The sequence below is a fragment of the Symphodus melops genome (genome assembly GCF_947650265.1).
Source record: "Symphodus melops genome assembly, chromosome: 13".
NCBI lineage: Eukaryota > Metazoa > Chordata > Actinopteri > Labriformes > Labridae > Symphodus > Symphodus melops.
Genome location: NC_136703.1, coordinates 14,994,601 through 15,009,337, shown reverse-complemented (window position 1 = coordinate 15,009,337; position 14,737 = coordinate 14,994,601). Strand labels below are relative to the sequence as shown.

Below are 14,737 nucleotides of genomic sequence, written 5' to 3'. Positions count from 1 at the left end.
ATTAGCAAATGTTTTGCATTGAAGCCACATATCTTTCCTTAACTTGCAATAGTGGGTCTCCTTTATTTTTTTCTCCATCATCCACCTGTCCCAAGTTCATATTTCCTCAGTGTGCCTGCCCCTGTGTCCCATCCTTATGGGCACTGGTCCAGGTCTGACAACAGTTTGTCCTTCCTGTTGAAGTCTGGGATGGTAATACATGCTGAGCTCATCCCTGGGCTGCCTGACTGGTGACAGCCCCCTAGCATAACCCCCCTTCATGGGACACATAACAAGGCCATTAGTATAGCTAGCCCTCGGCTCATTCAGTCCTACAACCATTTCTTCAGAAATAATCCCGAGTGATTATAATGTATCAACACAGAAATCAATTGGATTAGTTGAAAACCGCTGCCTCTGTAAACCTCACCTTTATCCCTCCTTCCCCCCGTGCAACTTTTGAACATAGCTACTCCTGTCAGTACTTTTCCTCTGAGGAGATGGGTGCCAGATTAGACTTTGTAGATCAGGGAAAACTTTTCCTCCGACTGACAAGAAGGCGCTTGACTCTGTTATTGTTTATGAGCAGAAAGCTGAGGTCAAGTTCACAGGCTGAGAGAGAGAGGGGGGGGGGGGGGGGGGGGTAGAGAGAGAAAGCCTGTTCCAGCTCAAGCCCCACTAGAGAGAGCATAACTCAGCAGTGTTTGTGTTTTCCTAATTCCTTTTGATTTAGCAGAAAATTGTGAGCTAAGTTGCAGAGCACAAATATTCACAACAGCTTAGCTTCTTTGCCTCACCTCTGTGGCCTCTCGCAAAACCTGCAGCCACTCTCGTCTGTGTGCTCTTTGCATGTGCCTGCCTTTGAAAAAGGGTTCTGTGTGTGTAAGTGCATGTGTTTGTGCCCCATTCAAACAGTAGCCTGCTCGCTGAGCTGTAAGCAAAAATATAAATGTCTCTTAAAGGAGCTTAGGTTTAACAGCAGCTTTGGCGTAAACACTGGAACTGTTTTCTCAAGCTTTTGATGAAATAACAGTTTGGGACAGCTAAAGCTAATTCTAATAGGTTCAATTCCAAAAGGGATTTTCCTACTTTGTTTACTTGTTTGTACTACTAGGTCAGCTGAATCAAGTATAGAACTCTTAATCCAATATCACAGCTTCCCAGGAGAAATTCAAGTCTAAGCTAGTTAAAAAAAAGGAGGGAAGTGGTGTCTGTAAACAAGTCTAAAAGTAATTTTTGAGTTTGTAAAAGCTGTTTGAAAACTTAACAGCAGCTTTCTCATCTGTCAAGAGCCATTCAAGGACAACAGAGAGGAGTATCAGAGGTTTTAATGACAGCTAACAGCTTGCTGCAAAGCTTTAGGACAATCTGAAGACGAGCACCAAACACATGGGAAGAGAGGTAAGGATGGTGCTCTCTAGGGACTATGTATAGTGTGTGTGTGAGTGTGTAGGTGGGTGTGTGTGTGTGTGTGTGTGTGTGTGTGTGTGTGTGTGTGTGTGTGTGTGTGTGTGTGTGTGTGTGTCAGACTGCATGCTTTTTTAGAGCACTGTCAGCACTCTCTCTTTCTTACACATGTGGTTCATATTTAAGTCATAGTGCTGCTCCGCTGGCTCTTTTCTCCCAGTTCTGCATTCCCAGCTTTTTATTCTGACTCATTTTTATTTTGGCTGCTTTTGGTGGTGCATGTCTGCTGGGATGCAAATGTTTAGCTAAATATTCATCAATACATTAAAGTCATATACCTACACATTTATTAATATATTGTTATTGCAAACAGCACACCTTTTCATACGAGTATGGTGTAAGTGTGCCAGATTGAGCCATAAATACCGTTTTTATGTGCAGTGCCTGGGCAGCTTGATAATAACATAAAGGCCAATGTTATGCAGTAATGTGTCAAAGGTGCATTTAAGGAAAAGCACAAGGAGTAGAAAAATGATAATGTCAACATCCAATAAATATAATAGTGCTGGTTTTGATCATGAAATACCTGGAACTACCGTTGAATGTTCGGTGTTATTTGTTATTACTTACATCTAATTATTTTATTATAGCTGCACAATTGTGTTAAACAAAACAACATTCAATTATACTTGTAAAATGAGGGCGAACAATATCGAAAGTGATTACACATGGATTACCAACATAAGGATCGTTTATCACCCAACATCATTCACACCTCACTCAAGCGAACTCTGTCTATCCATCTCTCTGTAATCGCTTCTTCCTCGTCAAACTCTGTAACCTCTGCATTTACCCAATGGGCGAGAGAGGAGCTGTCGGCAGCAAGCCCACCCTCGTATCTCTCTTTCTCTATCTCTCTCTCCCCTCCCAGATCTGACTCTGTCCACAGCGCACTGATAAAGGAGAGGTCCGGTGCTAGCATCCGATCCAGTACAGTCTAAACTGCTGCGCATCTGCCAACCTTTCGCCTCAGCTGGGATACGGATTCTTTCATCGAAAAATAAATAAATAAATAAGTACGGAAAGCAAAATTCACTCTTTGGGCGTCTGAAGAGGTTAAACAGAAGCCAAAACGTGTTGCTCGTCTCGTCAGGTAAACCTCCTGTCGGCAGCCTGAAGAGCTCAGCGCAGAGTCTGGTGCGCACATGGCACCGAAAAGGCGCTCATCACACTCCTGACAGTCGCGCGCTTTAATATGAAGCCACACTGGATAACGAGACAAACCTACCTGCAAAACCACTCCGCATCAAACCTTGTCTGTTAAAGTTGGGAATTTAACCTGAATTTGAGATTTTGTGAGGGGGAAACTTTAAAAAGCGCAGAGCCATGATTGGTTTAAACAGGATTGTGAGCCTCCGGCCAGCCCGGATTCGGAGCTGTGGTTCACCGGGAGCCAGACCCTCATCCCGGTCTTCTTCATGCCAAAACCCTGGAGCCAGCTCGAGGATTTACTGTGCGTGTGTGTTGCTGCTGCTGCTGGTGACGCCCCGGGTTGATTCCTCATGGTGGTGAGTAGTGTCTACATCCATAACACCAACATGCATGTCTGTGGACGAGATATATTACTAGGCTATTATTATTACATTAATCAATTATTTAAACGTAAATTCCAAAGTAAAAGTTGGCTTAACTGTGCAGTGAATTAATAGCCCACTATTTAAACATTCATCACTGATCGTAATCATTCGAAACGGAGCTGGGATTATTGGCGATATTGGTCTTTCGTTTAATATTTAAGGTATTTAAACTGTCAACGAATTTAATCATTAAATATTTTCCAATAACCTCTTTCTAGGGAAAACATTAAGAACTGTACCAGTTGCTCGTGTGATTTAGGGATTATAGTTTTTCTCATCGATGTTTCTGCTGCGCAGAGTTGCTGGCCACATTATTAACTTTGACAATTCTCTCTTCAATTTGTGCATTTCTGCGGTAGGCTAAATAATCTTGACGCACTGGCGGTAAAAGAGTTTCAGGGACTATTATTCGTCACGAATGAGTGCATTGCAACATGTGTTTTCTGTCATCAATTAATTCAATCCAAAATTAAAATGAAATATTGGAGTGATCATTAACCAGATTCAAGCGTCAGGATTCTGTTTCTCAAAAGCATTTTATGTGTCACTTTGTTGGCCTGCCGTATTGAGCAATAATAATAAAGCGATAAACGTAATTTATGTCGGCGCTGTTGGCTGAGCGCGTGTTCGGCTCAGCTGGAGGCTGCATTCAACAAGGCAGAGCAGTCATTAATTCACCAGGTACACACACACACACACACACACACACACACACACACACACACACACGCGCGCGCTGAAATACCCCAAAGCCAGCCATCTAGAGCATAGGTGAGGGTGAAAAAAATGTCTCATTGCCTGCGCAATAACATACATGAAAATGTCCGTGTGTGAGAATGTGTTTATAGGAGAAGTGTCTGTGTGTGGGCGGGTATGGGGGTGATGGAATGCCTAATAGTTTGTGTAGATAAAAGCAATATGGGGAGTAGTGGGAAGAGTGTGTGTAGGCTTTAGCATGGGCATTATTGGCTTTGAGGGGATTTGAGTGCAGCAGATACAGTATATGACTGTTTATCAGGTTTTCTGTGGGTGTACAGTAGTGATGATATGCACAGATATGCGGCTTTAATGCCTCAGATGAGGGGAGGGGGTTCCAGTCCAGATGCATCTTCAGCATAACATACATTTTATAATCTTATAATATTTTGTAAAGAAGACAACAAGTGGTACGTTTTTCACAAAGTGTTTAACAAACGCATTGCGTGTACGTGTTTTGATTCCATTTTTGTAAGTGGACAACAAAGTGTAGGCTATTGCATCGCATCCACAAGTCGCATTACTTTGTGCCACATTGCAGCCCGTTGCGTCGCATCAGTTGCATCCCTGCATGTTTGCAACACATCAATTCTACACACTGCATCGCATTACACAGTGTTTACCAAGTTTGCCTTATGCTTGTTATGGCAAATTCAATATTACTTATTGACATAAAAAAAACTTTTTAAAAATAATTTTGTCAATTTTTGCAAAAAAAAAATTAAGAATCCCTAAAAAAGTGTTGTCATTTGATACTGAAAATTAATAAGAAAAAAAAAAGATAATTAAGTAGAATCCACTATCTTGAGAAGATGACAGGCCAACAAAAAGCTCATCTGATACAGGAGGAGTTGGAGCTGCATCATCAGAAGACTGCCCTTATTCCTGTCTTTTGTTTCTTCGATGATTCACAGTAGAACCTGAGGCTTTACAACATGTTGTTTTAGACCTGTGGAGAATGATTTACTGTCCTATAAAATCCACAAGTCCTCCTGACTCTAAGAGAGAATCAAGTGTGAATTGCTGCTCTGGCTCCTTCCTTTGATGAGCACTCTATTTTTATTTCTCTTCCCTAATCCCACTCTGGGGAGCAGAGGGTCTCTATCCTCTAACCTCGCCTTGTAAAACTTGACCACACAGCTACACTAACCTCCTCGTCACTGACCCGCTGAAGCCCTGCAGCCAGTGGGCTGCACACACACTGACATGGAGGAGGCATGATATTAAGTTGAGAGTTTATCTTGAAAGGAAACTGGAAGAGTCTGCTTTAATAAAGTAGTGAGAAAAATTGGAAGAAGCATGCTGAAGACAAGTGAGTAAGTCGCGAAAGAGAGCAGGCAGAAGACAGAGTGGAGTAATGTGAGCAAATAGGGTCTTAGTTTGACAGGGTTATTGGAGGCCCCAGACTTGGTGTGCTGATTTGTGACGACACAATCTCAACTATCCCATTGGGGAACATTTAAACACACATACACACGAGTCTTGTGGGGAGAGGTTAAGTGCTTATTTATTTGGAGAGTGGAGTTAATGGTTTCCACTCCCCTCCTGCTCGCAAACCTTAAACTGTTAAGTGTAGTGAACTCTGACTCACTCACTGAGGACTGTTACTGCAGCTCTCTTTTGCACCACTCCCCACCTCAGAATATGTATATCCACATGTGCATGGACCATCCACAAGTGTGCAAACATGTACCTATCAATGCAGTTTAGCATCAATCATTGCTGTGTTATCTATTCCAAATAAGAATTATTTTAAGAGACTTATGTATTAACTGCTACAATTTTCTTTGGTGTTTTGTGCAGGTACATTGGTGCACTTGGGGCCCGTGTGATCTGTGATAACATCCCCGGATTGGTGAACAAGCAGCGACAACTCTGCCAGCGGCACCCTGAAATCATGCAGGCCATCGGGGAGGGCACCAAGGAGTGGATCAGAGAGTGCCAGCATCAGTTCAGGCACCATCGCTGGAACTGCAGCACACTGGATCGCGACCACACAGTGTTTGGACGTGTCTTGCTTCGGAGTAAGTCAATGTGTGCCTACAGTCATCTACATGTCTGCCTTTTTTAGGAAGCCAAAATGCCCAAGCTTTGGCCCTACACAGTATCTTCCTCCTCATGCTTACCCTTCGCCTTTACTTTTTTTGCCTTATCTCTCCCTTTTCCCCTCTCCCCGTGCTCTGTTCTTTCTCTGGCCTTACTTTCTCATGTTCACATATACTGGTGCTTCGTGTTTACAGTCCCTAATGGACTTTTGTAATATCTTACTCCTCGTCAATAAACACACAGGCTTCGAGACCTGGGCTTATCGTCATTTTGTTTTTCTATTCCTGCCAGACCTCTCTGCTTTGTAGCAGAATCATACATACACAGACACACATAGTGTGATATATGTTTTGCTACTATCTTTGTAACTATCTTGTGTGTGTAATCCTCATCTATAGTTTCGGACAAGCTGAATCATATAGGTTTATATTTATTTAACCTACTTTAACATCTTTTTTTTAGCTAGTATTGAAAGCAACTGGACTCTCCTTGAATAGAAAATCAAGAATAGTTATTTGTTTAGTTCTATTCAGGGAATTTTAATGCATGCCATTCAGTGTCAGTCTAAGCATATTTGGAAGATCAGAAGAAGCCCATGTTTGAATTTTACAAGGTAATTTCACTGTAGGTGATACAGCCAATGCAGGAAGAGAATTTTGGATCAGAAAATCACTTATTCTGCAGGTGCATGCAGAACAAGATTGGTAAAATATAAGACATGCCGCTTTGTCAAAAAGTGCCTCTGAAATACACTTTATAAAGTCATATTATGAATTCTTATACTTGAATTTCCCTCGGGATCAATAAAGTATCTATCTATCTATCTATCTATCTATTAAGTAAAGTGGGAGACAAGGAAAAACAATGATAGTAAATCTGTAGTATATCTGTGTCTGGATGGATGCTTGTGTTTTGGCATATTTTGAGAAACTGCTGTCTCTTAGCATAGTTCACAGACACAGTGGTGCAACCTGTAAAAAGAGACTTTGATGCTAAATTTCAGGGTATATTGTCTTGGGTTAAGCCCTCTCTAAAGTTTTTCTTTTTTTTTATCAGGGCACAATTCTTTTACAGCAGTTCATTGAGTATATCTGGACTTAGTGAGGGGCCAATTGTGCATGGAAAGAAGGAGCTGATATGGAGACACAGGCTTGGTGTGTGTGGATGAAATGAATAAATAGTTATGTAGATGTAAATATTTAGAGAAATATTCTCGCTGTCAGACAAACAGCGCAGGTTTGAACGATGACCAGCAATGCCACCCATCCTCCTCCACACACACCCCCTCCCACAGCACCCACTGCCCCCTTCTCCTCACCCCAAAAATGGAAGAGGACATTCCAGTGAAAACAGAGTGAGCAGGTTGGATCACATACACTCTTCTAGCCCCTGATTGACTTTCAGAGTGCGAATTGTATCTTGTTTTGCAATAGCTAACTGTCCCACCATTAATCATCAGTGTTATATCAGGCACTATCCCTCACATGTTCTCATTTTCAGAGAAATGGAAACCCCACATGAAAAATGTTAACTGTACTTATTGATTCTTGACCATAGACTGTGAGATACTGTAATTTGCTTCAGCTCTTCTCTAAACTTGATGTTGTGATATAATAGAATAACTGTGTAGGCAAGTGTGAACTGAAACAAAGACTGCTGTATGTTTATATACTTTGAAGTGTGTTATTATGGTACTGCAGGCAAACTAAAACTACGTAGACTTAAAACTAAAAATCTGCCTCACAAATCTGTGCACGCCTGGCAAACGGAAAAAGTTGGCAGAACGGGAGTGTCAGTTCATAGCCATGTTAAATGCACACCAGTTTTATCTATGAAGTATTGTTAATACTGTAACCTTTATGTTTAGGAATCTGTACTGATTAGAGTAGAAAATAGAGATGGCTGATGGGCCTCAACACAAAAAAACGTAAATATTTTTAAGCTTCATCACATTAGATTCATCTGATACAACTGAACTGAAAATTCATCTTGTGATGTTGGGGTTCATCATAAGTAGATTATTTTATTCTACTAAAAATGCTAAGACAATAACATACCAGTCTACCCATGACGTAATACAATTCTGGAGCTGTCATCTCAGCCTTAGGGTGTCGCTTAAGGAAAACAGACATCGAGGACCAAGCAGAGAGTTTAATATCTGGGGAGCAAGATTTGGCTGAGCATGTTTCAAAGTAATATCTATCTTTCTTTACTTGAGTTTACATTTTTTATCAGATTTATGTTTCTTGCAAAGCCAATTACTTCATAATGTTGCCAAATGTTTTGTCACAATTCCAAGCATTGGTTAGAGATTATCCTTGGGGCCAGGTTGGTAACAAATCCTCATGAGGCATGAAAATCTTCACCAAAGCTCAAGTGTGACAGCTGCTTAAAAATCTGAGGCTTCTGTTTCTTGCTGTCATGTTTTCTTTTGGTCATCTATTATCCTAAAAAGCACTGCATACAAAAACAACTACCAAATTCTACTGTATAGCTAATTCTTTATCGACTGTAGGAAACTAAGGAGGGGGCGGCTGTAGCTCAGTTGGTAGAGCTGTCCAGGGTTCAATCCCCAGCTCCCGCGAGCAACATGCCTGATGGGCATGGCAACTGTCCTTCATGAATGTGTATGAATAAGAGTGGTTACTTGATGAGCAATATACATTGCAACCAGCCATTAGTGTGTGACTGGGTGTGAATAGGTAGGTGTGACATGTGGCGTAAAAGCACTTTGAGTAGTCTGAAGACGAGAAAAGCGCAAGTCCATTTACCATTTAAGGAGACCACGAAGAAAAGCAATGGTAGAAAAATGTCGTCATTACAAAACCCTGGTGCTGATTTATGGGGTATCACTGTATTTAAACAATTTATGTGAGCAGAGAAGAACCCGCAGCTTGGATTATGTCCATGATAATATTTAAACAGAGCTGTCCTATTCTCCACATCGGGCCAGAAATGCCCCTGTCTGTTGCACCTTAATGTACTGATAGCTCAAACCCAAGGCACGTTCATGGCATTATATATATTATGTCTGAGTATGACAGTTTGTAGGGCCACTGGTTATACTTTAATTTCACAAAATGCAACCACAAATTATGTATTTATCATTAGATTGTGTTATTGTAACCTTTATCTGACCTCTGATTTTCTATTTTGCTTATGTGCTTTCATTTTCTTTTCTCAGGCAGTCGTGAAGCAGCATTTGTCTACGCAATCTCTTCAGCAGGAGTGGTGTATGCGCTCACTCGCGCCTGCAGCCAGGGGGAGCTCAAGACATGTAACTGTGACCCGCACAAACGTGGACGGGCTAGCGATGAAAGAGGAGAGTTTGACTGGGGCGGCTGCAGTGATAATATCAACTACGGGATCAAGTTTGCCAAAGCCTTCATAGATGCCAAAGAGAGGACTGTTCGAGATGCACGGGCACTGATGAACCTACACAACAACCGCTGTGGGAGAATAGTAAGTGTCTGATTTCAGCAGTGTCAATTTACCAGAATACATAACAAATGTATTCCTCTTCAAAGTGGCTTACCTAGCTATGCAAACAATTGGGTTACTTGCCCAAATGTCCATATATATGAAACTCTGACAAAATTGGAACCTTCTAACATGATATTTGTTACTCGAGAACAGATTTTCTAACCAAATCAAATACTCTCTTCCAAGCCATACCCCCCCCCCCCCCCCCCCCCCCCCCCCACACACACACACACCTCCTGTCCTGTTTAACTAACAGGGACAGAGATTGCAGCAGACCAGTGTCGATAAACATCTGAAACTAAATTTATATTTCAAATACTGATATGCATCTCAAAGTTGATTGGTTGTTATACTGTATGTTATGGAAAGCCATAGAAAGTATTTTCTTTAGTTACAAGAGTTCTCCTTAAGTCATTGCTGACTGTACTATTGTGACAGCACTCCCTTTAAATGCATCTAGACACAGCTTCCCTGAGTGGGCGGGGCTGAAGGGAGCACCGTCCCGCCCATGTGAACACAGAGAACAAGGCATCCAGCAGCAGTTTTAATTCACTCTCTTCTTAGAAAGTCTTTATTCCACAATACAGCAAGATTCACACATAAAAAGGACCATCTAGATTACTAGAGTTTCTGTAATCCCAATTCCAACTGCAATTTGGTGGGATCTCCATACTCCATATATCTATGTCCTTCTTGGAATTTCTTCCAACAGAGAAGCCAAACTGAGACCTAATTTCAAAGAAAGCCAGAGTGTTTCTAGACGATGTCTAGCCAATTTTACAACACTTAAGTTTGAAGTGGATTCTCAGCACCTTTATTAGCATGTACCTTCTTTTTTTTTTAACATGTTTTTTTTCCAGATTTTTAAACAAATGTATTCTTGAGGATAGGACAACAGACAGAGTAAGAAGCCATGATTATTGAATGACATTGCCGCTGTTCATAAGCATGCAACATAACCACTAAGCACTATCCAGCACAACATAATGAGAGTCACTTTTTTTTAAAATTCAAAGCTGTAAGAAAAATGTCAGATCTTAATTCATAGCTTTAGTTTAAAAATGGACACTGTATAAATGTTTACCATAATTTGTCTAACTAAAAAATACTAAAAATCCAAAATTGGACAATAGGCTCCAACAACATTGTGTTAACTCGCTGCCTTACAAATTGAGTAAAGAACTTGCTGTCAAGAGATTTTGTTGTTATTTATCAGTCTGATACAGAAGAGCAAAAAGTGCCTCCACTTTTCTGATTAACCCGGTATGTTTAAGGTGAAGAGTTTGAAAGGAATATGTCTCAACCAGATTCATAGAGAAATTTGTGAATGCAACTGTCCAAATCTTTTCTCACCTTTAACAAAAATCTATTGAACTTTATTAAATTGGAATGGAGAGATACTGGCATACGGGTTTTTAAAGAGATAAAAAATATTTCTTTCTTAGTGCAGCATGCAAATCATGTAATACGATAAAAGACTATCATTATAACAAAACAACTGACACGCAATCTTCACTCCTGTGTCTGTATTTTAGGCAGTGAAGCGGTTCATGAAGCTGGAGTGTAAATGTCATGGTGTGAGTGGCTCTTGCGCACTGCGGACATGTTGGATGGCCATGTCGGACTTCAGGAAGACCGGCGACTACCTGAGGAGGAAATACAACGGGGCCATTGAGGTGATGATGAATCAGGATGGGACAGGATTAGCAGTAGCTAACAAAGCATTCAGGAAGGCCACCAAGAACGACCTGGTCTATTTTGAGAACTCTCCGGATTACTGCTTACAAGACAAGTCAGCAGGTGAGATGGCAGAAAGAGGAAAGAAGAAAAAAAGTGGACTTGACTGAAAGACAGAGTGGCAGTTTCTCATGGAGGTTGATGGATCGTTCGTACTGTGTTATGTTTCAGGGATGTTATGTGTATGTTGTGTGTATGTTGATGCATGTCAAGTGTCTGTGTGTGTGTGTGTGTGTGTGTGTGTGTATGTGTGTGTGTGTGTGTTGTAAGGTGGTCAGATAACGCAGCAGGCCTCACCGTGTGATGTCTGTGGAAGCTAATATCCTTGGATCCTGGGGGCATGGTTGTTGTGTGACCACCTGACCTCTATCAGTCTCTGTCAACACGGTCACACAATCACACACGAACATATATATGCACATTTACATGGAAAAAACATTGAAGAACCTATACACCGTTCATAAAATCACTGTTTCAGTGTGGTCTGTTGTCTTTTACGATGTTTGACATCATTCCGAAGATCAGTTTGGTTCATTCTTGTCCTCGCTCCCTTTGTGTGATTCTCCTTTCGTCCCTCCATCCACCCTCCACCCCCAACCTTCCCGGTGAAATCCACAGCCTAGGGACACAAGCAGCTAATTTAAAAAAAAATTCTTCTTTCTGTCTGTCGCAGTCTCTCCCTCTCTGTCTGTCTGAACTAAGCGTAGCTTGAGGGCAGAGTGGGCCTCAGAGTGTGAGAGCCTGTCTGTCTGTCACGCTCCACTGTCCATTTAACCCTCACACACACACACACACACACACGCACGCACGCACGCACGCACGCACGCACGCACGCACGCACACACGCACACACACACACACACACGCACGCACGCACGCACACACCACACACACACACACACACACACACACACACACACACACACACACACACACACACACACACACACACACACACACACATAAAGTGGCTTCAAAGGGAGCAGTGGCTTGGGAAAGGCAGTGTAACTATAGGCCACTCTACCAACACTGCATAGTTGTGTGTGTGGGTCTGTTGTTCTATGTGTAGCTTGTTGTGATATGTAGCAGTTCAAACAGGGAGCTTCTCACACGAAACACCAGCACTAATCTCTGTGGGGATGACATTCACATAAGACAGACAATATGCCACAACATTAGGTAATGGCCAGACTTCTAAACACACCATAAACACAGCTCAACATAACAACTGTAGCCTCCATGCTAAATTATATTGGAACGGATAGAAAGGTAAAGTGACACTGAAACTTGTGGGTCTGGTTTCAAAAGAATAACACATCTCAAAAACAGTGACATTTGTGATCATGAAGCAATATAGACCAACAAGGAAACATAAAGGGCATTATTTTGAAGGTGTAATGTGCACATTTTTGGTCATGTCTGACTAGATTTTGCTAGTTATGCAGCGCACAATCTTCGGTGCAGAGTTTAAGGTCGGATGCTTGAGTGTAGCCTGCTGACTCACGTATCCCAATTTCAAAGCAAATTTCAGTCTTTATCAAAAATCAGAGCTATATGACACTGTTTTTCTTTTTTCCCTAAATTCATTTTTTTCTATTTTTATTTTTCTAAAAATGGTAGAAGAGCCCATGTTACCCCGTATACCCTCAGGAACTGCCTCCTGAATTCAAGTAAAAAGGAGAGAGTGCATCTAGCTGCATTGTATCTTCAGTTTTTTGATATAATGCAGGGCTGTTTAAGAGATTCTGTCTGAATAGAAACACAGTCTGTGTTACGTTTCTCTAAAAGTAAACAGGTGCGCGTAATGGCTGGCATTCCTGTGTGTGTGTGTGTGTTTGTGTGTGTGTGTGTTTGGTGAGTGGTTCAGCATGCCCCAACATCACTCTGAGATGTAGACAACAGAGGAGCAGGAAAAAGACCCTGTAGCTACACCAAACACCCTAAAAAACCCAATTAGACTGCTTGGGAAAACATTCACATCAAGGCAAATTCCACTAAATTTCATTGTTTATTATTGATCCCATTATAATTGCCAAATTCCTTGATTCCGTCCATGTTTTCCTCATCAAGCTTTCTAGGGCTCGAATAAAAAGACTGAACTCTGACTGGCTTGTAAACTTCTAGTTTATTTCTTGATTCATTCATTGTCTGATGGGCAAAATATCATAAAAAAGTTTAAAAGTACCATCACAGCAGCCTTAAGACAACTTAAAATGACTTGTTGGTATCCAGCCAACAGTACCATAAGATTTGTATTAACCTTTTCAGCAATTATCTAGGTAAACTTAACTGCTTATCAATCATCAACGTTCGTACAATAAAATGACTGAATCATTAACATAATTTCCGGTAAAGACTATTCAGCTTTTTTTCAGTAGAAATGAAAAGCAGGTCTTGTTTCAGTAGACACATTTGCAAAGAGTAACCTTTGGATGAGCTGATAATTTATTCTATCTTGTCTACTTTTGTGCAGGTTCCCTGGGCACGGCTGGGCGGGTATGCAATAGGACATCGCGGGGGACAGATGGCTGTGAGGTCATGTGCTGTGGGCGGGGCTACGACACCACCAGAGTCAAGCAAATCACCAAGTGCGAGTGCAAGTTTAAATGGTGTTGTGCTGTGGAGTGTAAGGACTGTGAGGAAGCTGTGGACATACACACATGTAAAGCACCAAAGCGAGCCGAATGGTTGGACCTGACCTGAGGACATGACCCTTCTCTTCCCCCCTTTCCCCTTTACAGGATGTCCTGTGGAACTCGGCACTCTGGGAAAAAGTCTGTCCAAAAGTGCTCTGTGTCTTTGCCCTCCCCTGCCCTCACCTTGGTTTGCGATTGCATGGCTTTTCTACCTGTCTCTATGAAAGCACTCCCATTCAGTACCCATCAATATGAATAATTACTATTAGCCCCTTTTTGTGATTGACCCTCTGACTGAGCTGCTGGGATCAGACATTGAACAATGAACACTTTGGGGTTGGATTGGGCTTTTTAAAAAGATTCAGTCCAAATGGCCTTTTTCAAGCATATGGTACTGGGTCAACAGCTGCTTTCATGATGCTATAAAGACATTTTTACATAAACTAAGCCTTCAGAAGTATCCAGTATTATAACAACAACGACATATATACACTTTTTTCTATCTTTTTTTTTTTTGGGTGGGGGGGGGGTGGGGGGGGGGGGGTGGGAGGGGGGCACGGGGGGAATACATTTTAATCTACAAAAAAAATAAATGCTTGGTTGGACTATAGCTTCACAAGTGCACTTTGAGAAGTGGACATGTAAGCACAAGCTTTGGCTCTGTATGGCCTTAAAAGATTCCAGCAAAAGGAGAAAGACAGGACAAGGAGATGGACACCAGATGAAAAAATGGACGGATGCATTATTGGAACTTTGAATGCAATGTAAAAAGTTAAAAAAAAAAAAAAAAAAGTTGTTGTAAGTGATTTATTTAAATTTAAAATGTTTTTGATTCTCAACTGCACTACATTGGCTGACATGAGGAGAGAGAAGAGCACTCCAATTCATACCATCAACAGTGTACTCCAGTTTTCAGTGTGTAAGACAACAAACTGCTGCCTAAAAAGAAGATTAAAAGGAAAAAATGCCTAGATGGTCATTCAGGCATACATAACCTCAGCATCAGACAGGTTTTAATTTCTCTGCTCTCCAGCTTGCTTGTATAACATTTTGTAT

At 41.4% G+C, this 14,737-nt stretch overlaps 1 protein-coding gene across 1 annotated transcript; it reads left to right on the top strand.

Moving 5' to 3' along the window:
- Nucleotides 1-2,270: 2,270 nt before the first annotated feature.
- LOC306834361 (protein Wnt-2b-A) lies at nt 2,271-14,187 on the top strand. Its single transcript, XM_079360227.1, has 5 exons — nt 2,271-2,954; nt 5,583-5,803; nt 9,010-9,287; nt 10,844-11,108; nt 13,519-14,187. The coding sequence occupies exons 1-5, from the start codon at nt 2,773-2,775 to the stop codon at nt 13,746-13,748; spliced, it is 1,176 nt and encodes a 391-aa protein (XP_079216353.1). The 5' UTR covers nt 2,271-2,772; the 3' UTR covers nt 13,749-14,187.
- Nucleotides 14,188-14,737: the final 550 nt, after the last annotated feature.

Excerpts from the sequence above, each read along its gene's own strand:
- LOC306834361 (XM_079360227.1), top strand. The coding sequence starts at position 2,773 with ATGATTGGTTTAAACAGGATTGTGAGCCTCCGGCCAGCCCGGATTCGG. Across the intron at positions 5,804-9,009 it reads TGGACGTGTCTTGCTTCGGA|GCAGTCGTGAAGCAGCATTT; the intron begins GTAAGTCAATGT and ends TTCTTTTCTCAG. Across the intron at positions 11,109-13,518 it reads CTTACAAGACAAGTCAGCAG|GTTCCCTGGGCACGGCTGGG; the intron begins GTGAGATGGCAG and ends ACTTTTGTGCAG.